Source organism: Argopecten irradians, chromosome 13, assembly GCF_041381155.1.
Source record: "Argopecten irradians isolate NY chromosome 13, Ai_NY, whole genome shotgun sequence".
NCBI lineage: Eukaryota > Metazoa > Mollusca > Bivalvia > Pectinida > Pectinidae > Argopecten > Argopecten irradians.
This window is the reverse complement of record NC_091146.1, coordinates 36968018-36991632: the sequence shown is the minus strand read 5'-3', so window position 1 is coordinate 36991632 and position 23615 is coordinate 36968018. Positions and strand designations below refer to the sequence as shown.

Sequence of the window (23615 nt, the reverse complement as noted above, 5' to 3'; positions counted from 1 at the left end):
GGGGCCTGACAATTAGTGACAGGTAATATACAACACAGATAGAGTAGTGTCCCACACACCATACACACGTCCACAGTCCAGACACAGGGGCCTGACAATTAGTGACAGGTAATATACAAACACAGATAGAGTAGTGTCCCACACACCATACACACGTCCACAGTCCCCAGACACAGGGGTCTGACAATTAGTGACAGGTTAAATACAACAAAATAGAGTAGCGTACGTAAGCCCCCACACGCTATACACACGTCCACAGTCTCAGACACAGGGGCCTGACAATTAGTGACAGATTATATATATAATTATATCAGTTTGACCATGTTTATACCTTTTAGGGGTAAATTCCGCATTCTGAAGTTAACTACATATAAGTAGATAATACTACCATTACTATGTAGAATTTGACTTACCCATTTTTTTATCTAGACCCCTAAAAAGTCTATTATGGTCTATGTGCACCCTGGTGTGTCTTAGTAAATATACACTGTAACTATTTCTCAGACCCCTGTGGTCCTGCAAGGAGTGAACAAAGGAGACAGTCTCAGACCATACATTAATCAGAATACATCCTAATTATCATATCGACCAGTGATGGCGACCGATCATGTTACCCGGATGTAGACGTTATTTCGTAATGAAACAAACAAATAATATATTACATAGATTGATAGAGTTACCCGATAGAGTAAATTACGTGATAAATAACCCGATAGAATAAATCACGTGATGAATTACCCGATAGAGTAAATCACGTGATAAATTACCCGATAGAGTAAATCACGTGATGAATTACCCGATAGAGTAAATCATGTGATATATTACATAATCACGTGATGAATTACATAGAGTAAATCACGTGATAGATTGCACTATCCAAGCCTCCAAGCAATACGTTCTAGAACTTCTGGACTCATTCTGACAAGTCCTACCACACTTTCAGACATTGGAGAGTCGACTCAGTTAATGCCCTGACATATGGCGGTTACATGTTTGACATCCTAATCCTGTAGGGTTTGGCCTGTAGTAAGGACAGTCCATGATGGCACCAGAATCAGGAGCTGAAGTCCAGTTTCCCGGTGATGAAGTTTCCCAACGCCCCTGGATCGTCCGATCGGTAGTAGTCTGTACATAGCTCCCGGAAGTACGGTAGGTCAACTTTCTTAGTGTTGTTCTGAAGAAGGTGAAGGTCACACACATGAATTATAACTTGTGATGTCAATAGAGTACATATTTTCCTGTTAATTCCTGGTTATTCAAGGAAAGTTAGAGGAGATGATATCAGAAATACATCTGTACTGATGACAGTGTGAAAAGTTGATATTGCAGTGTTGTCTCCTAAAATAATGGGAGTGGAGCAAAATATTTCTATTTGTTGCGGGTAAATTGGCTTCTCTGAATTGTCATTTTAAAATGAATAAATTGCCGATATCAAACAACTATTCGTCTAGTGTCTTTTATTTTATAGCTAGTACACTTACAACTGAAAATAGCTGAAAAAAGCTAATACTCATATCGCTGGAAATAGCTAGTACGCTTAAAACTGAAAATCGTTAGTACACTTACAACTGAAAAATAGCTCAAAATAGCTAGTACACTAACAATTGAATATAGCTCATACGATTACAACTGAAAAAGCTAGTACGTTTGCAACTGAAAATAGCCGGTAAGTTTACAACTGACAAAAGCTAGTCCAATACAACTAAAATTAGCTAGTACACTAACAACTAAAATTAGCTAGTACGTTTGCAACTGAAAATAGCTAGTACACTTACACCTGAGAAAAGCAGAAACGCCTTTCGTGCATCTTTGGCAGGGATTCCAAAGTCAGCTAATACATATTCAAATTCCTCCGCGTCTATTTTCCCGTCTCCTGTAAAGTCATACTGATATCAGAGGTTTTGCATGGTGTACACAAAGACAACATTGGGCTTGATGCGATAACGGATTCGCAATTCTATAGTAATACACCATCAAGTACCGGTATATTATCAAATAATTCAATTTTCTTGTAACGTGCGTTTTCATTGGCTGAAAGATTTATTTAATCAGCCTATAAAAGAAAAAATGGCGTCGCCGTTTTTATTATCACTTCTGATCAAAAACCGCTAAATATGGTTTATTTGGAGTACGCTCGGATTTTTGCGTTATGTACATGTATCTGCATAAATAAACATCTATCCAAGTTACTCCTTCAATGACATAGAATGTTTCCTCAGTTTTATGGTTTCTTAATTCAAAAGAAGAAAATATTTTGATAAAAAATAATCCGGAGCCTACCAGTCCTATCATAGAGGTTGAATTTGTATTCTACATAGGACTCGAGCCAGTCTGGGAGTTTCCTGTCGGCCGGGAGAGCATCCGCCTTCTTGGCCTCCTTGATACATTGCTCATTAAAAGTAGTCCACATCCGCAGCTGAGGACATAATTACAGCATTATTAAATAGAATGCAATTTAGGATTATATTTTAAAGTTGGCCTTTACTAATAGCTTGATATTTTAATCCACATTCAATAAGGTTCGCCTTCTTCAACAATTATTTATTTCGAATTACTTCAACTTCAGTGGGTTTTTTCTACAATGCAAGAGCATCTGTCTGCAGAGCGCACTACCGCTGTACCCTCCCTCCCAAACCCATCAAATCATGAGTTATTTTTCTCGATCACGTGAATCACAATATAAACATAATGATCGAATTACCACATAGAGCATTGTAACAGTTATTTATGTCCTAAAAAACGTTAAATCGGTCGTCAGAATTTTAATAACGATATTCCAGTAGTTTGTATTTATATAGTATACTGATTATTCGGAAATCTACGTCCTTACCCATTCCCCTATAGTGATTTTTCCATCGTTGTTTTCGTCTCCCTTGTCCTGAAGAAGCCGCCATATTGTACGGAATAACTCTAGAGTTTTCGTATGTTTATCTGAACCAGGCTTCCAACCACTCCAATCACATATTTTCTGTAAAACAGACGAAAATAAAACGAATATAGAACAAGTGTATCACTATAGAACCAATGTATCACTATAGAAACATTGTATCACTATAGAAACAGTGTATCACTATAGAAACAGTGTATCACTATAGAAACATTGTATCACTATAGAAACAGTGTATCACTATAGAAACAGTGTATCACTATAGAAACAGTGTATTACTATAGAAACAGTGTATCACTATAGAAACAATATATCACTATAGAACAAGTGTATCACTATAGAAACAATGTATCAGTATAGAAACAGAGTATCACTATAGAAACAGTGTATCACTATAGAAACAATATATCACTATAAAACAATGTATCACTATAAAAACAATGTATCACTATAGAAACAATGTATCACTATAGAAACAATGTATCACTATAGAACAAGTGTATCACTATAGAAACAGTGTATCACTATAGAAACAATGTATCACTATAGAAACAGTGTATCACTATAGAAACAATGTATCACTATAGAAACAATGTATCACTATAGAAACAATGTATCACTATAGAAACAATGTATCACTATAAAAACAATGTATCACTATAAAAACAATGTATCACTATAGAAACAATGTATCACTATAGAACAAGTGTATTACTATAGAAACAGTGTATCACTATAGAAACAATATATCACTATAGAAACAAGTGTATCACTATAGAAACAATGTATCAGTATATAGAAACCAGTGTATTACACTATAGAAACAGTGTATCACTATAGAAACAATATATCACTATAGAACAAGTGTATCACTATAGAAACAATGTATCAGTATAGAAACAATGTATCACTATAGAAACAGTGTATCACTATAGAAACAATGTATCACTATAGAAACAATGTATCACTATAGAAACAATGTATCACTATAAGAAACAATGTATCACATAAAACAAGTGTATCACTATAGAAACAATGTATCACTATAGAAAAAGTGTATCACTATAGAAACAATGTATCAGTATAGAAACAGTGTATCACTATAGAAACAGTGTATCACTATAGAAACAATATATCACTATAGAAACAAGTGTATCATCTATAGAAACAAGTGTATCAGAAAACAATGTATCACTATAGAAACAGTGTATCACTATAGAAACAATAAACATAGTGTATCACTATAGAAAACAATGTATACTAGAACAAAAACAATGTATCACTATAGAAACAATGTATCACTATAGAAACAATGTATCACTATAGAAACAATATCACTATAGAAACAATGTGTATCACTATAGAAACAGTCAATGTATCACTATTGAAGAAAAACAATGTATCACTATAGAAACAGTGTATCACTATAGAAAACACTATTAGAAAATATCACTATAGAAACAATGTATCACTATAGAAACAATGTATCACTATAGAAACAATGTATCACTATATAAAAACAGTGTTATCACTATAGAAAACAATGTATCACTATAGAAACAATGTATCACTATAGAACAAGTGTATCACTATAGAAAACAATGTATCACTATAGAAACAGATGTATCACTATAGAACAAGTGTATCACTATAAAACAATGTATCACATCAATATAAAACAAGTGTATCACTATAGAAACATTGTATCACTATAGAAACAATGTATCACTATAAAAACAATGTATCACTATAGAAACAATGTATCACTATAGAACAAGTGTATCACTATAAAAACAGAGTATCACTATCTATAGAAACAATGTATCACTATAGAAACAATGTATCACTATAGAAACAAGTGTATCAGTATAGAAACAGAGTATCACTATAGAAACAAGTGTATCACTATAGAAAAAGTGAATCACTATAGAAACAACATATCACTATAGAAACAATGTATCACTATAGAAACAGTGTATCACTATAGAAACAATGTATCACTATAGAAAAGTGTATCACTATAGAAAACAATGTATCACTATAGAAACATGTATCACTAACAAGAAACAAGTGTATCACTATAGAAACAAATGTATCACTATAGAAAACAATGTATCACTATAGAAACAAGTGTATCACTATAGAACACAGTATCCACTATAGAAACAATGTATCACTATAGAAACAATGTATCACTATAGAAACAGTGTATCACTATAGAAACAAATGTATCACTATAGAAACAGTGTATCACTATAGAAAACAGTGTATCACTATAGAAACAATGTATCACTATAGAAACAATGTATCACTATAGAAACAATGTATCACTATAGAAACAATGTATCACTATAGAAACAGTGTATCACTATAGAAACAGTGTATCACTATAGAAACAATGTATCACTATAGAAACAGTGTATCACTATAGAAACAATGTATCACTATAGAACAAGTGTATTACTATAGAAACAGTGTATCACTATAGAAACAATATATCACTATAAGAAACAGTGTATCACTATAGAAAACAGTGTATCACTATAGAACAAGTGTATCACTATAGAAACAATGTATCACTATAGAACAAGTACACAATAGTATATCACTATAGAAAACAGAGTATCACTATAGAAACAATGTATCACTATAGAACAATGTATCACTATAGAAACAGTGTATCACTATAGAAACAAAAACAGTATCACTATAGAAAACAATGTATCACTATAGAAACAGTGTATCACTATAGAACAAGTGTATCACTATAGAAACAATGTATCACTATAGAAACAAGTATCACTATAGAAAACAATGTATCACTATAGAAACAGTGTATCACTATAGAAACAATGTATCACTATAGAAACAGTGTATCACTATAGAAACAGTGTAACACTATAGAAACAGTGTATCACTATAGAAACAACAGTGTATTATCACTATAGAAACAGTGTATCACTATAGAAACAATGTATCACTATAGACTACAGAAACAGTGTATAAAACAATCAGCTATAGAAACAAGTGTATCACTATAGAACAGTGTATCACTATAGAAACAGTGTATCACTATAGAAACAAGTGTATCACTATAGAAACAAGTGTATCACTATAGAAACAATGTATCACTATAGAAACAATGTATCACTATAGAACAAGTGTATCACTATAGAACAATGACTATCACTATAGAAACAATGTATCACTATAGAAACAATGTATCACTATAGAAACAAGTGTATCACTATAGAAACAGTGATCAATACAATGTATCACTATAGAAACAATGTATCACTATAGAAACAAGTGTATCACTATAGAAACAAGTGTATCACTATAGAAACAGTGTATCACTATAGAAACAATGTATCACTATAGAAACAATGTATCACGAATAGAAACAAGTGTATCACTATAGAAACAATGTATCACTATAGAAACAAGTGTATCACTATAGAAACAGTGTATCACTATAGAAACAGTGTATCACTATAGAACAAGTGTATCACTATAGACACAATGTATCACTATATAGCAAGTGTATTACTATTGAAACAGTGTATCACTATAGAAACAATGTATCACTATAGAAACAGTGTATCACTATAGAAACATGTGTATCACTATAGAACAAGTGTATCACTATAGAAACAATGTATCACTATAGAAACAAGTGTATTACTATAGAAACAATGTATCACTATAGAAACAATGTATCACTATAGAAACAATGTATCACTATAGAAACAATGTATCACTATAGAAACAGTGTATCACTATAGAACAAGTGTATCACTATAGAAACAATGTATCACTATAGAAACAATGTATCACTATAGAAACAGTGTATCACTATAGAAACAGTGTATCACTATAGAAACAGTGTATCACTATAGAAACAGTGTATCACTATAGAAACAATGTATCACTATAGAAACAGTGTATCACTATAGAACAAGTGTATCACTATAGAAACAATGTATCACTATAGAAACAATGTATCACTATAGAAACAATGTATCACTATAGAAACAATGTATCACTATAGAAACAGTGTATCACTATAGACACAATGTATCACTATAGAAACAAGTGTATCACTATAGAAACAAGTAATCACTATGAAACAGAGTATCACTAAAGAAACAATGTATGACTATAGAAACAGTGTATTACTATAGAACAAGTGTATCACTATAGACACAATGTATCACTATAGAAACAATGTATCACTATAGAAACAATGTATCACTATAGAACAAGTGTATTACTATTGAAATAATGTATCACTATAGAAACAATGTATCACTATAGAAACAATGTATCACTATAGAAACAATGTATCACTATAGAAACAATGTATCACTATAGAAACAAGTGTATCACTATTGAAACAGTGTATCACTATAGAAACAATGTATCACTATAGAAACAGTGTATCACTATAGAAACAAGTGTATCACTATAGAAACAATGTATCACTATAGAGAAACAAGTGTATCACTATAGAAACAATGTATCACTATAGAAACAATGTATCACTATAGAAACAATGTATCATTATAGAAACAATGTATCACTATAGAAACAATGTATCACTATAGAAACAATGTATCATTATACAAACAATGTATCACTATAGAAACAGTGTATCACTATAGAAACAGTGTATCACTATAGAAACAGTGTATCACTATAGAACAAGTGTATCACTATAGAAACAGTGTATCACTATAGAAACAGTGTATCACTATAGAAACAAGTGTATCACTATAGAAACAGTGTATCACTATAGAAACAATGTATCACTATAGAAACAGTGTATCACTATAGAAACAGTGTATCACTATAGAAACAATGTATCACTATAGAAACAATGTATCACTATAGAAACAATGTATCACTATAGAACAAGTGTATCACTATAGAAACAGTGTATCACTATAGAAACAATGTATCACTATAGAAACAATGTATCACTATAGAAACAATGTATCACTATAGAAACAATGTATCACTATAGAAACAATGTATCACTATAGAAACAGTGTATCACTATAGAAACAATGTATCACTATAGAAACAGTGTATCACTATAGAAACAATGTATCACTATAGAAACAGTGTATCACTATAGAAACAATGTATCACTATAGAAACAATGTATCACTATAGAAACAGTGTATCACTATAGAAACAATGTATCACTATAGAAACAGTGTATCACTATAGAAACAATGTATCACTATAGAAACAGTGTATCACTATAGAAACAATGTATCACTATAGAAACAGTGTATCACTATAGAACAAGTGTATCACTATAGAACAAGTGTATCACTATAGAAACAGAGTATCACTAAAGAAACAATGTATCACTATAGAAACAGTGTATCACTATAGAACAAGTGTATCACTATAGAACAAATGTATCACTATATAAACAATGTATCACTATAGAACAAGTGTATCACTATAGAAACAATGTATCACTATAGAAACAATGTATCACTATAGAAACAATGTATCACTATAGAAACAATGTATCACTATAGAAACAATGTATCACTATAGAAACAGTGTATCACTATAGAAACAATGTATCACTATAGAAACAGTGTATCACTATAGAAACAATGTATCACTATAGAAACAATGTATCACTATAGAAACAATGTATCACTATAGAAACAATGTATCACTATAGAAACAATGTATCACTGTATCACTATAGAAACAATGTATCACTATAGAAACAGTGTATCACTATAGAAACAGTGTATCACTATAGAAACAATGTATCACTATAGAAACAGTGTATCACTATAGAAACAGTGTATCACTATAGAAACAATGTATCACTATAGAAACAATGTATCACTATAGAAACAATGTATCACTATAGAAACAGTGTATCACTATAGAAACAGTGTATCACTATAGAAACAATGTATCACTATAGAAACAATGTATCACTATAGAAACAGTGTATCACTATAGAAACAGTGTATCACTATAGAAACAATGTATCACTATAGAAACAGTGTATCACTATAGAAACAGTGTATCACTATAGAAACAATGTATCACTATAGAAACAATGTATCACTATAGAAACAGTGTATCACTATAGAAACAATGTATCACTATAGAAACAGTGTATCACTATAGAACCAAGTGTATCACTATAGACAACAATAGTAATTGTATCACTATAGAAACAATGTATCACTATAGAAACAGTGTATCACTATAGAAACAGATGTATCACTATAGAAAACAGTGTATCAGTATAGAAACAAGTGTATCACTATAGAAACAATGTATCACTATAGAAACAGTGTATCACTATAGAAACAGTGTATCACTATAGAAACAATGTATCACTATAGAAACAATGTATCACTATAGAAACAATGTATCACTATAGAAACAATGTATCACTATAGAAACAATGTATCACTATAGAAACAGTGTATCACTATAGAAACAGTGTATCACTATAGAAACAATGTATCACTATAGAAACAGTGTATCACTATAGAAACAATGTATCACTATAGAAACAGTGTATCACTATAGAAACAGTGTAATCACTATAGAAAAGTGTATCACTATAGAAACAGTGTATCACTATAGAAACAGTGTATCACTATAGAAACAATGTATCACTATAGAAACAGTGTATCAACTATAGAAACAGATGTATCACTATAGAATGAACAATGTATCACTATAGAAACAATGTATCACTATAGAAACAGTGTATCACTATAGAAACAGTGTATCACTATAGAAACAGTGTATCACTATAGAAACAGTGTATCACTATAGAAACAGTGTATCACTATAGAAACAGTGTATCACTATAGAAACAATGTATCACTATAGAAACAAGTGTATCACTATAGAAACACTATATACCAATTGTATCACTATAGAAAACAATAACTATAGTATAGTGTATCACTATAGAAACAGTGTGTCATACTATAGAAACAAGTGTATCACTATAGAAACAATGTATCCCTAGAAACAGTGTATCACTATAGAAACAATGTATCACTAGTACAGTGTATAGCAAGTGTATTACTATAGAATATTAATGTATCACTATAGAAACAATGTATCACTATAGAAAACAATGTATCACTATAGAAACAGTGTATCACTATAGAAACACATGTATCACTATAGAACAAGTGTGTAACTACTATAGAAACAGTGTATCACTATAGAAACAAGTGTATCACTATAGAACCAGTGTATCACTATAGAAACAGTGTATATCACTATAGAACAATGTGTATCACTATAGTGTATCACTATAGAAACAATGTAATCACTATTAGAAACAGCATATCACTATAGAAACAATGTATCACTATAGAAACAATGTATCACTATAGACCACAATTAATCACTAATATAGAAACAGTGTATCACTATAAAAACAGTGTATCACTATAGAAACAATTGTATCACTATAGAAACAAGAATCACAAAAAAACATTATATCCACTATAGAAACATTGTATCACTATAGAAAACAATGAAACCCTATAGACACATAGTATCATTATAGAAACAGTGTATCACTATAGAAAAACAGTGTATCAACGATATAGAAACAATGTATATTATTTACATTTTAATACGTAATTATCAAGTATTATTACTTACTTGTCTAGTATCATCCTTACTTGTCCTAGTATCATACTTACTTGTCTATACCTACTTACTTGTCTAGTACCATACTTACTTGTCTAATGTATTAATACTTACTTGTCTAGTACCATACTTACTTTGTCTAGTCCAAACTTACATGATAACTTAGTATCACTATACTTACTTGTCTAGTACCATACTTTCTTGTCTAGTACCATACATTACTTGTCTAGTATTAAACTTACTTGTCAAGAACCAAACTTACTTGACTAAATTATACATACTTGTCTAGTATTATACTTACTTGTCTAGTATTATACTTACTTGTCTAGTACCATACTTACTTGTCTAGTATTATACTTACTTGTCTAGTACCATACTTACTTGTCTAGTACCATACTTACTTGTCTAGTATTATACTTACTTGTCTAGTACCATACTTACTTGTCTAGTACCATACTTACTACACAATGTCTAAGTATTATACTTACTTGTCTAGTACCATACTTTACTTGTCTAGTACCATACCATACTTACTTGTCTAGTACCATACTTACTTTATCTAGTTACCATACTTACTTGTCTAGAATATACTTACTTGTCTAGTATTAACTAGTCATACTTACTTGTCTAGTATTATACTTACTTGTCTAGTATTATACTTACTTGTCTAGTATTATACTTACTTGTCTAGTATTATACTTACTTGTCTAGTACCATACTTACTTGTCTAGTATTATACTTACTTGTCTAGTACCATACTTACTTGTCTAGTACCATACTTACTAGTACCACTTACTTGTCTGTATTATACTTACTTGTCTAGTATTATACTTACTTGTCTAGTATTATACTTACTTGTCTAGTACCATACTTACTTGTCTAGTATTATACTTTACTTGTCTAGTAACCATACTTACTTGTCTAGTATATTTACTTGTCTAGTATTATACTTACTTGTCTAGTACCATACTTACTTGTCTAGTACCATACTTACTTGTCTAGTATTATACTTACTTGTCTAGTACCATACTTACTTGTCTAGTACCATATTTACTTATCTTGTATTTTAACTTACTTGTCTAGGACTATCTCCATATCCTTCCATGTCCAAGTAGTATTAAACTTACTTTGTTTGAGATCTAAAAATCTTGTATTTTACATACTTTATCTATACTCCATGTCCCGTTCACCTGATTGATATGTAAAAACCAACTGATATGTAAATGATTGTCTATTATTGTGATCACATTCAGGTAGATGTTTGAGGATATTTTAACACTGGGTTTAGTCCTTTTCACTATGTAACGTATCGTTTATTACTGCGATCACATTCAGGTAGATGTTTGAGGATATTTTAACTCATAGTATAGACAGCTCATATTATGATTAATACGGAACTGTGTTAATATTGGTCACGTGATAGGAACAGACGCCAGCTGTCGGTAAATGTTAATTTCCTAGTAAAACACGATATAAGTCCGGATAAATCAGCGCGAGTATCGACCGGTATTCAAGTGGTCCAGGGAACACGTGCTACATATGTGTGTCCGGCAAAATCCCGCCACGTGACCTTACAATTCAGGGTCAAGGTTACATGTACGTAATTTCAAAACGATGAGTAATGTCAAGGTCATCGGCTAATAATGAGTTCAGCAATCAGTAATTAGTACAAATTGATTGCAGAAATTTGGGCAGTGATTGACCCTAGGGAGGATTAGGTATAACATAGCTAACAAACTGAATATGAGGATCAAATATATAGCTAACAAACTGAATATGAGGATCAGATATATAGCTAACAAACTGAATATGAGGATCAGATATATAGCTAACAAACTGAATATGAGGATCAGATATATAGCTAACAAACTGAATATGAGGATCAGATATATAGTTAACAAACTGAATATGAGGATCAGATATATAGCTTACAAACTGAATATGAGGATCAGATATATAGCTAACAAACTGAATATGAGGATCAGATATAAAGCTAACAAACTAAATATGAGGATCAGAGATATATCTAACAAACTGAATATGAGGATCAGATATATAGCTAACAAACTGAATATGAGGATCAGATATATAGCTAAACAAACTGAATATGAGGATCAGATATATAGCTAACAAACTGAATATGAGGATCAGATATAGCTAAACAAACTGAATATGAGGATCAGATATATAGCTAACAAACTGAATATGAGGATCAGATATAGCTAACAAACTGAATATGAGGATCAGATATAGCTAACAAACTGAATATGAGGATCAGATATATAGCTAACAAACTGAATATGAGGATCAGATATAGCTAACAAACTGAATATGAGGATCAGATATAGCTAACAAACTGAATATGAGGATCAGATATATAGCTAACAAACTGAATATGAGGATCAGATATATAGCTAACAAACTGAATATGAGGATCAGATATATAGCTAACAAACTGAATATGAGGATCAGATATAGCTGAATATGAGGATCAGATATAGCTAACAAACTGAATATGAGGATCAGATATATAGCTAACAAACTGAATATGAGGATCAGATATAGCTAACAAAACTGAATATGAGGATCAGATATATAGCTAACAAACTGAATATGAGGATCAGATATAGCTAACAAACTGAATATGAGGATCAGATATATAGCTAACAAACTGAATATGAGGATCAGATATAGCTAACAAACTGAATATGAGGATCAGATATATAGTTAACAAACTGAATATGAGGAAAAGATATATAGCTAACAAACTGAATATGAGGATCAGATATATAGCTAACAAACTGAATATGAGGATCAGATATATAGCTAACAAACTGAATATGAGGATCAGATATATAGCTAACAAACTGAATATGAGGATCAGATATAGCTAACAAACTGAATATGAGGATCAGATATATAGCTAACAAACTGAATATGAGGATCAGATATATAGCTAACAAACTGAATATGAGGATCAGTTATAGCTAACAAACTGAATATGAGGATCAGATATATAGCTAACAAACTGAATATGAGGATCAGATATAGCTGAATATGAGGATCAGATATAGCTAACAAACTGAATATGAGGATCAGATATATAGCTAACAAAAACTGAATATGAGGATCAGATATAGCTAACAAACTGAATATGAGAATCAGATATAGCTAACAAACTGAATATGAGGATCAGATATATAACTACATGTACAAACTGAATATGAGGATCAGATATATAGCTAACAAACTGAATATGAGGATCAGATATATAGCTAACAAACTGAATATGAGGATCAGATATATAGCTAACAAACTGAATATGGAGGATCAGATATATAGCTAACAAACTGAATATGAGGATCAGATATATAGCTAACAAACTGAATATGAGGATCAGATATATAGCTAACAAACTGAATATGAGGATCAGATATATAGCTAACAAACTGAATATGAGGATCAGATATATAGCTAACAAACTGAATATGAGGATCAGATATATAGCTAACAAACTGAATATGAGGATCAGATATAGCTAACAAACTGAATATGAGGATCAGATATATAGCTAACAAACTGAATATGAGGATCAGATATAGTAGCTGAATAAGATCAGATATAAACAAACTGAATATGAGGATCAGATATATAGCTAACAACTGAACTGAATATGAGGATCAGATATAGCTAACAAACTGAATATGAGGATCAGATATAGCTAACAAACTGAATAGGATGAGTATCAGACATAGTTAACAAACTGAATATGAGGATTAGATATATAGTTAAGAAACTGAATATGAGGATAAGATATATAGCTAACAAACTGAATATGAGGATCAGATATATAGCTAACAAACTGAATATGAGGATCAGATATAGCTAACAAACTGAATATGAGGATCAGATATATAGCTAACAAACTGAATATGAGAATCAGATATAGTTAACAAACTGAATATGAGGATCAGATATAGCTAACAAACTGAATATGAGGATCAGATATAGCTAACAAACTGAATATGAGGATCAGATATATAGTTAACAAACTGAATATGAGGAAAAGATATATAGCTAACAAACTGAATATGAGGATCAGATATATAGCTAACAAACTGAATATGAGGATCAGATATATAGCTAACAAACTGAACACGAGGATCAGATACATAGTTAACAAACTGAATATGAGGATCAGATATATAGCTAACAAACTGAATATGAGTATCATACATATTTAACAAACTGAATATGAGGATCAGATATAAAGCTAACAAACTGATTATGAGGATCAGATATATAGCTTACAAACTGAATATGAGGATCAGTAATAGCTAACAAACTGAATATGAGGATCAGATATATAGCTAACAAACTGAATATGAGGATCAGATATATAACTTACATGTACAAACTGTAACTTACATGGATCAGATATATAGCTAGCAAACTGAATATGAGGATCAGATATATAGCTAACAAACTGAATATGAGAATCAGATATATAGCTAACAAACTGAATATGAGGATCAGATATACAGCTAACAAACTGAATATGAGGATCAGATATATAGTTAACAAACTGAATATGAGGATCAGATATATAGCTAACAAACTGAATATGAGGATCAGATATATAGCTAACAAACTAAATATGAGGATCAGATATATAGTTAACAAACTGAATATGAGGATCAAACATAGTTAGACATAACTAACAGACTGAACATGAGTTTCAGAAATTGCTACCAAACTGAATATCAGACACGTGACTTACCAAAAAAGACATGGAACTCGTGAATCAATTTTTTTTTCTGGAATTCAGACAGCTCCGGATTAAAGAACCCTAGTACGATCCCCATCTGTTTCTTCTTATTACGGAACCCAGTCCGGACTACAACAGAGAAGCAAAGAACTTATTAGTCATTGTAGTATTTACTGTTATCAATAGGCCTCTTGTGACGTCAATATATTTTACGTCCCATTTTATCATTAGAAAGCATACTTCTGGGTAGTCTGGCTGGTTAAACAGTCACGTTAAATATATTTTAATTAGCTCAAAACCATTTACGTATATCTTCATAAATACAAATGCCTCGCTTGATAAAATGTAAATACATGTACATTATTAATTATCATAGCGCTATCGCGCACCATTAGATATGTATATACGTAGCTAGCCCAATGTACATCAGCGCATTTGTCTTTAAACGTCCAATTACTGGTTACTGGACAGAATAATGCAACAGGAGCCGAATTAAGTAACACAATTCCTATCTAAGATAATGCCATACCTGACACACCTGTTCACGTCCTAACAAGTTATCGTCCTAAGGCATACGTAGTCGTCCTTACACGTATAGTTGTCGTCCTAATATACGAAGTGATTGTCACTACACATAAAGTTATCGTCCTGTTAGGTTACGTCCTAATATCGTCCTGTTAGGTAGAGCTCACGTCCTAATATCGTCCTGTTAGGTTACGTCCTAATATCGTCCTGTTAGGTAGAGCTCACGTCCTAATATCGTCCTGTTCCGTAGAGCTCACGTCCTAATATCGTCCTGTTAGGTAGAGCTCACGTCCTAATATCGTCCTGTTAGGTTACGTCCTAATATCGTCCTGTTAGGTAGAGCTCACGTCCTATACTACAATGTTATTATATCCTTACACGTTCACACATTAACAAGTCGGCGATCCTCCCCGGTAAATACGGTACTTTAGGTTAAAATAAAAATCACAGTTAGAGAATATACCGTGTCCTCTGTATCAATATAACGTCACAGCTGGTGCGACGATCAGTGCACTGCGCATGCGTGATAAATGTATATTTGAGATGTATGTCTATTTTTTTCCGTCGGTGAAATCAATGTGACATGTGACAGCCATCGGTGGCGACACGCGGACAATGAACGCTGTGTTACCTTACAGTTGTGGATTTATAATTAATACGTATAGGAGTTATCTCCCTTCAAATGTAGAGTTGTCGACCTTTGTCTCGATTAATACAACGAACTGATATTTATTGAAGGGCCACGTCATGATAGGGTCGGATTTCCATATAAACGACTAGGTTAATAAAATTAAAGAACCTTAGTACGATCCCCAACTGTTTCTTCTTATTACGAAACCAGACTGACGCTGCTTGCACTTTGGAAACCATAGAAACCCTAAATGATGAAATCAGTGACGGACCAATCAAATGAATTTATTGATTAATATTTCCATTTGCTCGGGACTAACACTATATAACCTTACCAACCAAAATGGAAATTTATGAGATCATAATTCTCCTATAGCTCCCGTTTGTGTAGTGTTATGTATAACATGTATAATGACGTCGTTCTGAACGACGTCAAGACGTAATGACGCAATGCGCATTTTTTTTTTTTTTTTTTTTTTTGTGGGTACAGGCATGCTAACGGAATTGTTCTATGTTATTTGCGACAATATTTGTAGTTATGATTTGAAGATGTTGAATATCCTAAAGATAGAACATATTAATTGAAATACTAGAAGTGTACTGATGATTTTATCTTTATTTCCATGGACATATTTTACCGCGAATGATGTCGGGAGTTTTTATGACGTCGGAGGTACTTAATTAATTATAACGAGCTAACGCGCGTTATTCAATTTGTCTGCAATCCTGGGAGAATTATAGGACCATAAATCCCCCAAGAAGGCAATTTAAGGCTTAATCATTCACCGAAGAAAATTAATATTTGCTTTCAGGATAGATGTTTTGAAGTTTCGCTTGCCCCTTGCGCATGACGAACAGATGTCCAAACTTCTTCTGTTTTACGCAATATCTACGTAACACTAAACCCAATACTTCAAGATAGTGTGAATAGCGCACACCTTTACGATTTCTTGGTGCGAACTTACTTATATGATAATATGAATATGTGTTAATCTTGTACCACTGTCTACCATTGGTCCGAACTCATTTATTATGGATACCGATGCTAATGTTAACATCTGGTCGAGTCTGCCTGGTAATTAATGTTTCTCTATATGTTAAACTAATCACAATGTCTCTGTCCGCTCAATCTCTCACTATTATTCCAACTAGGTATATAATTTTCGACAATAAATCGATTTCTGCTACCACCAAGAATACGTACTTTTCTGTCTTAAAATACCAACTTTACGTATTCCGTTTACCATGTAATACAATATAAAATTTTGCATCAATTTAGTTGCAAATAAATTATTTTAACTTTATACATATTATGTATTGCGTGACAGATTTCCGCGCGCCATATGACAGATTTCCACGCGCCATATGACAGATTTCCACGCGCCATATGACAGATTTCCACGCGCCATATGACAGATTTCTACGCGCCATTCCTAAATGTATAGGTTAGATGTAAATTTATTTTTTTAACCATAAAATTATTATATAAAACTTTATAAATGTTATGTAAAGGTATAAAAGTATTATATAAAACTTTATAGATAGTATGTATAGGTAAATAATAAATGTTATAATGTTAAAAGGTATAAAATTATTATATAAAACTTTATTTATAAATGTTATGTAAGGTAGGTATAAAAGTATTATATAAAACTTTATAAATGTTATGTAAAGGTATAAAATTATTATATAAAACTTTATAAATGTTATGTAAAGGTATAAAAGTATTATATAAAACTTTATAAAAATGTTATGTAAGGTATAAAATATTATATATAAAACTTTATAAATGTTATGTAAAGGTATAAAATATTATATAAAACTTTATAAATGTTATGTAAAGGTATAAAAGTATTATATAAAAACTTTATAAATGTTATGTAAAGGTATAAAATTATTATATAAAACTTTATAAATGTTATGTAAAGGTATAAAAGTATTATAAAAAACTTTATAAATGTTATGTAAAGGTATAAAATTATTATATAAAACTTTATAAATGTTATGTAAAGGTATAAAAATTATTATATAAAACTTTATAAATGTTATGTAAAGGTATAAAAGTATTATATAAAACTTTATAAATAGTATGTATAGGTATAAAATTATTATATAAAACTTTATAGATAGTATGTATAAGTATAAAATTATTATATAAAACTTTATAAATGTTATGTAAAGGTATAAAATTATTATATAAAACTTTATAAATGTTATGTATAGGTATAAAATTATTATATAAAACTTTATAAATGTTATGTAAAGGTATAAAATTATTATATAAAACTTTATAAATGTTATGTAAAGGTATAAAAGTATTATATAAAACTTTATAGATAGTATGTATAGGTATTAAATTATTATATAAAACTTTATAAATGTTATGTAAAGGTATAAAAGTATTATATAAAACTTTATAGATAGTATGTATAGGTATTAAATTATTATATAAAACTTTATAGATAGTATGTATAGATATAAAATTATTATAAAAAACTTTATAGATAGTATGTATAGGTATAAAATTATTATATAAAACTTTATAGATAGTATGTATAGGTATAAAATTATTACATAAAACTTTATAAATGTAATGTAAAGGTATAAAATTATTATATATAAAACTTTATAAATGTAATGTAAAGGTATTATAATTATTAAATATAAAACTGTAAAAATAGTGCGTATCGGTATATAATTATTTTATAAAACTTTATAGATTGCATGTATAGGTATAAAATTATTATTTAAAATTTTATAAATGTTATGTAAAGGTATAAAAGTATTATATAAAACTTTATAGATAGTATATATAGGTATTAAATTATTATATAAAACTTTATAGATAGTATGTATAGATATAAAATTATTATATAAAACATTATAGATAGTATGTATAGGTATAAAATTATTATATAAAACTTTATAGATAGTATGTATAGGTATAAAATTATTATATAAAACTTTATAAATGTTATGTAAAGGTATAAAATTATTATATAAAACTTTATAAATGTAATGTAAAGGTATTATAATTATTAAATATAAAACTGTAAAAATAGTGCGTATCGGTATATAATTATTTTAGAAAACTTTATAGATTGCATGTATAGGTATAAAATTATTATTTAAAATTTTATAAATAGAATGCATTAGTATCAAATTGTTATATAAAATTTCATAGTTAGTATGTGTAAGTGTATAATTAATATATAAAACTTAATAGATAGTATATATAGGTATAAAATATTATACGGTATAAAACTTTATATAGTATGTGTCAGTGTAAAATCATTATATAAAATTTTATAGATAGTATGTGTAAGTATACAATTTTTATATAAAACTTTATAAATATTGTGTATACAGATGGAAATGTTATATAAAACTGCCGCAGTCCGTTTCCCTAGCTACTGTCGGTGCAATCGTAATACGTGTACAATATACTCACAGCTGTTACAAAATGATAGCTGATGTTTTAGGTGCTGAATATTTGTGTGGTTAGAGCTCATTGGATACAGTTTTATATTAGCTAAACTACTTAATTTATTTAAGTAAAATGAATTATTTTTATGAAAAATTTGAGGAAATAAAGAACTAATTATTATCATAAATGTTTCATTGTGCTAAAATGTTGAGGTACGAGAGAAAACTACATCTCGGGTTTTACAACATTAGATGTCCAAAATGAAAAATATCACCATAATTAATAATATCCTTCATATCCACATAAACTTTATGAATGTTCATCCTGTTTGTAGTTGAAGGTTATATATCAATAAACCGCATTTTGACAAGGTTTGGTACCGATATGTAAACTTGACGAAATTAAACTTTTCTCAAAAAAGATGTATAAAATATGAATGTAAAGTAAATAAAGTATAGTAAAGGAAATATAAGTAGATATGCTCAGTAATACACTAATCCCATTAAATATATTGTACTATAAACAATATACATGTATTAACGTTGTATCGAACATTACAGACGCCTGTGACCATGTAATTGTTTGTATATAGGTTTAGCTGAGTTGTTTATTATAACTTTACCATTTTTTTATGTTGCATATAGTGAACTGTTCTGGTCATTATCATTATGTAATGTGTCTATATCAATGTGTGTGTCATTATAGAAGGATGATTCGGAGCGTGACCGGATTTTCTTTTCTTTCTATCTCATTTGAATTAATATTGTATACGGATTTTGTGTTATTTCCATTACTCTTCATATTTGGAGGAAATAAAGAATTGCTAATAACGAAATATATTGTGCAGGAAACAATACCTGTTGTTTGGAACATAACAGACGCCTGCGACCATGTAATCTGTTGTATAAATGTTTAGCGGACATTGTCAAAAATAAACGTCTTGTCAATAGTGTGTTTACTTCTATATTGAGGACATTTAAATGAGGTAGAGGGCTGTACAGAACCAGTTTTAAATGGAGAAACTATTTAAAGATTAAAGATTACATGTCTGTGTACTATACCGCTGTATACGTGTGGTAACAGTATGACAATTCCGACTCACTACATACTGTCATCATAGTAAACACACGAGCGCTCCTCCCCCAATTTTTTTTTATTTCTACATTACGGCCCATTAGATAAAGTTTTGTACGTTGATTGTGAGGGAGTGTTTTAAATCTTCATTTTGAAATTACAAATCAACAAAAGAAAGACTATCAAAAAGTGCGTGTACATATATGTGCTAAATATAAACATTTATAACTTGTTAAAACTTTTCTTTCATTTTCAAAAAAAAAAGCTTAATCCAGGGATCCCGGGACTTCCTGGGCTCTTGCAGTGCTGTCTAGTGGAAGGTCTCAAGTTGGAGATTTCTGCACAATTAGTGAAATTCAAATATATACAATTGCATTTGTTGTCTGTAGACCTGTACGTGCGAGCGTGTGTGAGAGAATGCATGTACATATACACATGTAGTATGTATGTGTATATCAATAAAACTATTGTTTCATTTGTAAACAAATAATTGTAGATTACTGGAAGCATGAAAGTGTTGATATAGACACTGCCTGTCACCTATTGGCATTATCTATAAAATATTTTGAATTGAATTTTTAAAAAAAATATGATATTGACTGTGGAGATACGTATACGTAATTACATCCTTGATACTCTAGGGGTTCCGATCACTGACGATCTCTACACCCCTTAATGAACACTGGTCTATATGCACAATGCTACTCACTTAATTGGAGAATCCCGGTGGAGGTTTTACGTTTTCCGCCTGTTCGGGAACTCTGGGTTTCCGACATCCGAAGGAACTCTAAACACATTGTAATGATCGTGACGTAACAGCACGTGCGTTCCTGATTGATACCGTACGTATCGATAATCACATATCAGACCAGGAACCATCAATAAACAACATGGCAGCCGGTAGATTTGTTGTTTACGTTAGTCGTGAACTCTTACCTCTAGTGTTACTCTCACCACAGGTGTATACAGGTATTACAGACTGTTCACTCAGCCGTGACGGACAGGTAGATGCACTGTAGGTACAGTGTATTGATTGAAATCCACCTGTCTGCCATATGTTACGCTCTAGTGATTTAACGATAAGCAGATTACTTAGAAGTACCCAATACACACCTGGTGTAGTCGGACACTGAATCTGTTTACTCATACAGAACCGAAAACGGGGAAACAATGGAGCCGAAAACTCGGAAACAATGGAACCAAGACCTCGGAAACAATCGAGCCGAAATATCGGAAACAATAGAAACAAGACATCGGAAACAATAGAACCGAAACCTCGGAAACAATAGAACCGAAACCTCGGAAACAATGGAGCCGAAAACTCGGAAACAATGGAGCTGAAATCTCGGAAACAATAGAAACAAGACCTCGGAAACAATGGAGCCGAAAACTCGGAAACAATAGAACGGAAAACTCGGAAATAATAGAACCGAAAACACGGAAACATGGAACCGAAAACTCGGAAAGATTGGAACCGAAACCTCGGAAACAATAGAACCGAAAACTCGGAAACAATAAAACCGAAACCTCGGAAACAATGGTATCACTGGATGAGACTTACCACAAGTTTAAAAACTTGTTCCAATACATATATATATATGTCATTGTTTATATTAGCTACAATACAAATATGTTTAAATAAAAATAGCATGGTTATTGTTTTCTTTTTGCATATCTTGCCAGCTATGTACTCGTCTGGACGTACGAATGTAGAAACACCAATGCTTAAATGAAAAAAACTAATATTTTGTCAGCTTGATTGTTTTATTTTTACATTTCACTTCGCTTAATGAAACGAGTAAACTCCGCATTCCATTTCCCATTGAAGATGATTGTTCACGCGCTGACCTCTGACTGTTGTGAGTTTTCGCATCCTGAACTCATCAGGTATTACCGCGGAAATACGTTCTATTCTCTGAGGAGTCCCGGATGGAGTTTACGCCGCCTCAGTTTTGAATTAACTTTTGGCAATGAGGTCTTTTGTTATAGTGTTGTACACGGATAGAGCTTGCTCAAGTGATATTAGAAATTGTCAGTAGGCCTGCTATGCATATAAGAATGCGCATATCTTGATAACTTTATCAATGAACGCGAAACAGCATGGCTGAAAAGCATTCTTCTTGGAGTTCTATATTTCTCAGAAAGTACTGATTCAGAGGAAATCTTGCTCAAGTTAAACTTATAGGGTTTGTGTGGTCATTATCAGGCAGACTCGAGATGTAAAAATTCCCGATATATGGAAAAAAGGGGGGAAGGGTTGCGAAAAGCAGAAACCATTCACTGACGTATAGCATTATATGATCCCTCTGGGATCTCTTGTTTTATTACCATTAAAGAGTGTTATGTCAAGATTGAAGGTAGAAGGAAAATATTTTAGAATTAGATTTTAATAGAATCCACCAAAAAAATGACATTCGTTCAGGATTTTTTCGTTCCAAGGTAGCACGAGTTATCGCCCTTCTACCGTTCAGTATTGAATTTAGAGGCTTCTCCAGAGCATAACTAATGTTTATTTTGCTTTTGGTGCCTGCGCAACAGTATTTAATTAGGGCAATAGCGCCATGGATTTTGTACGGGGCATAATTAAAGGGACAATTCAGTGAGGCTAATTCTGTTACATAATCACGAAG

The 23615-nt window shown here is 31.1% G+C and overlaps 1 protein-coding gene across 1 annotated transcript; it reads right to left on the bottom strand.

Annotated features, from left to right (window-relative positions):
- Window positions 1–216: 216 nt before the first annotated feature.
- On the bottom strand, window positions 217–22020 carry LOC138306555 (calexcitin-2-like). The gene is made up of 6 exons (XM_069246999.1): window positions 21695–22020; window positions 15342–15458; window positions 2831–2997; window positions 2281–2416; window positions 1776–1873; window positions 217–1174 (listed from the first exon to the last, which is right to left on the bottom strand). The coding sequence occupies exons 1-6, from the start codon at window positions 21780–21782 to the stop codon at window positions 1055–1057; spliced, it is 726 nt and encodes a 241-aa protein (XP_069103100.1). The 5' UTR covers window positions 21783–22020; the 3' UTR covers window positions 217–1054.
- Between the last annotated feature and the right edge of the window lie 1595 nt (window positions 22021–23615).

Excerpts from the sequence above, each read along its gene's own strand:
- LOC138306555 (XM_069246999.1), bottom strand. The coding sequence starts at position 21,782 with ATGTGTTTAGAGTTCCTTCGGATGTCGGAAACCCAGAGTTCCCGAACA. Across the intron at positions 2,998-15,341 it reads CGAGTTCCATGTCTTTTTTG|TATTCGTTTTATTTTCGTCT; the intron begins GTAAGTCACGTG and ends ACACTTGTTCTA. Across the intron at positions 2,417-2,830 it reads AAATCACTATAGGGGAATGG|CTGCGGATGTGGACTACTTT; the intron begins GTAAGGACGTAG and ends TTATGTCCTCAG.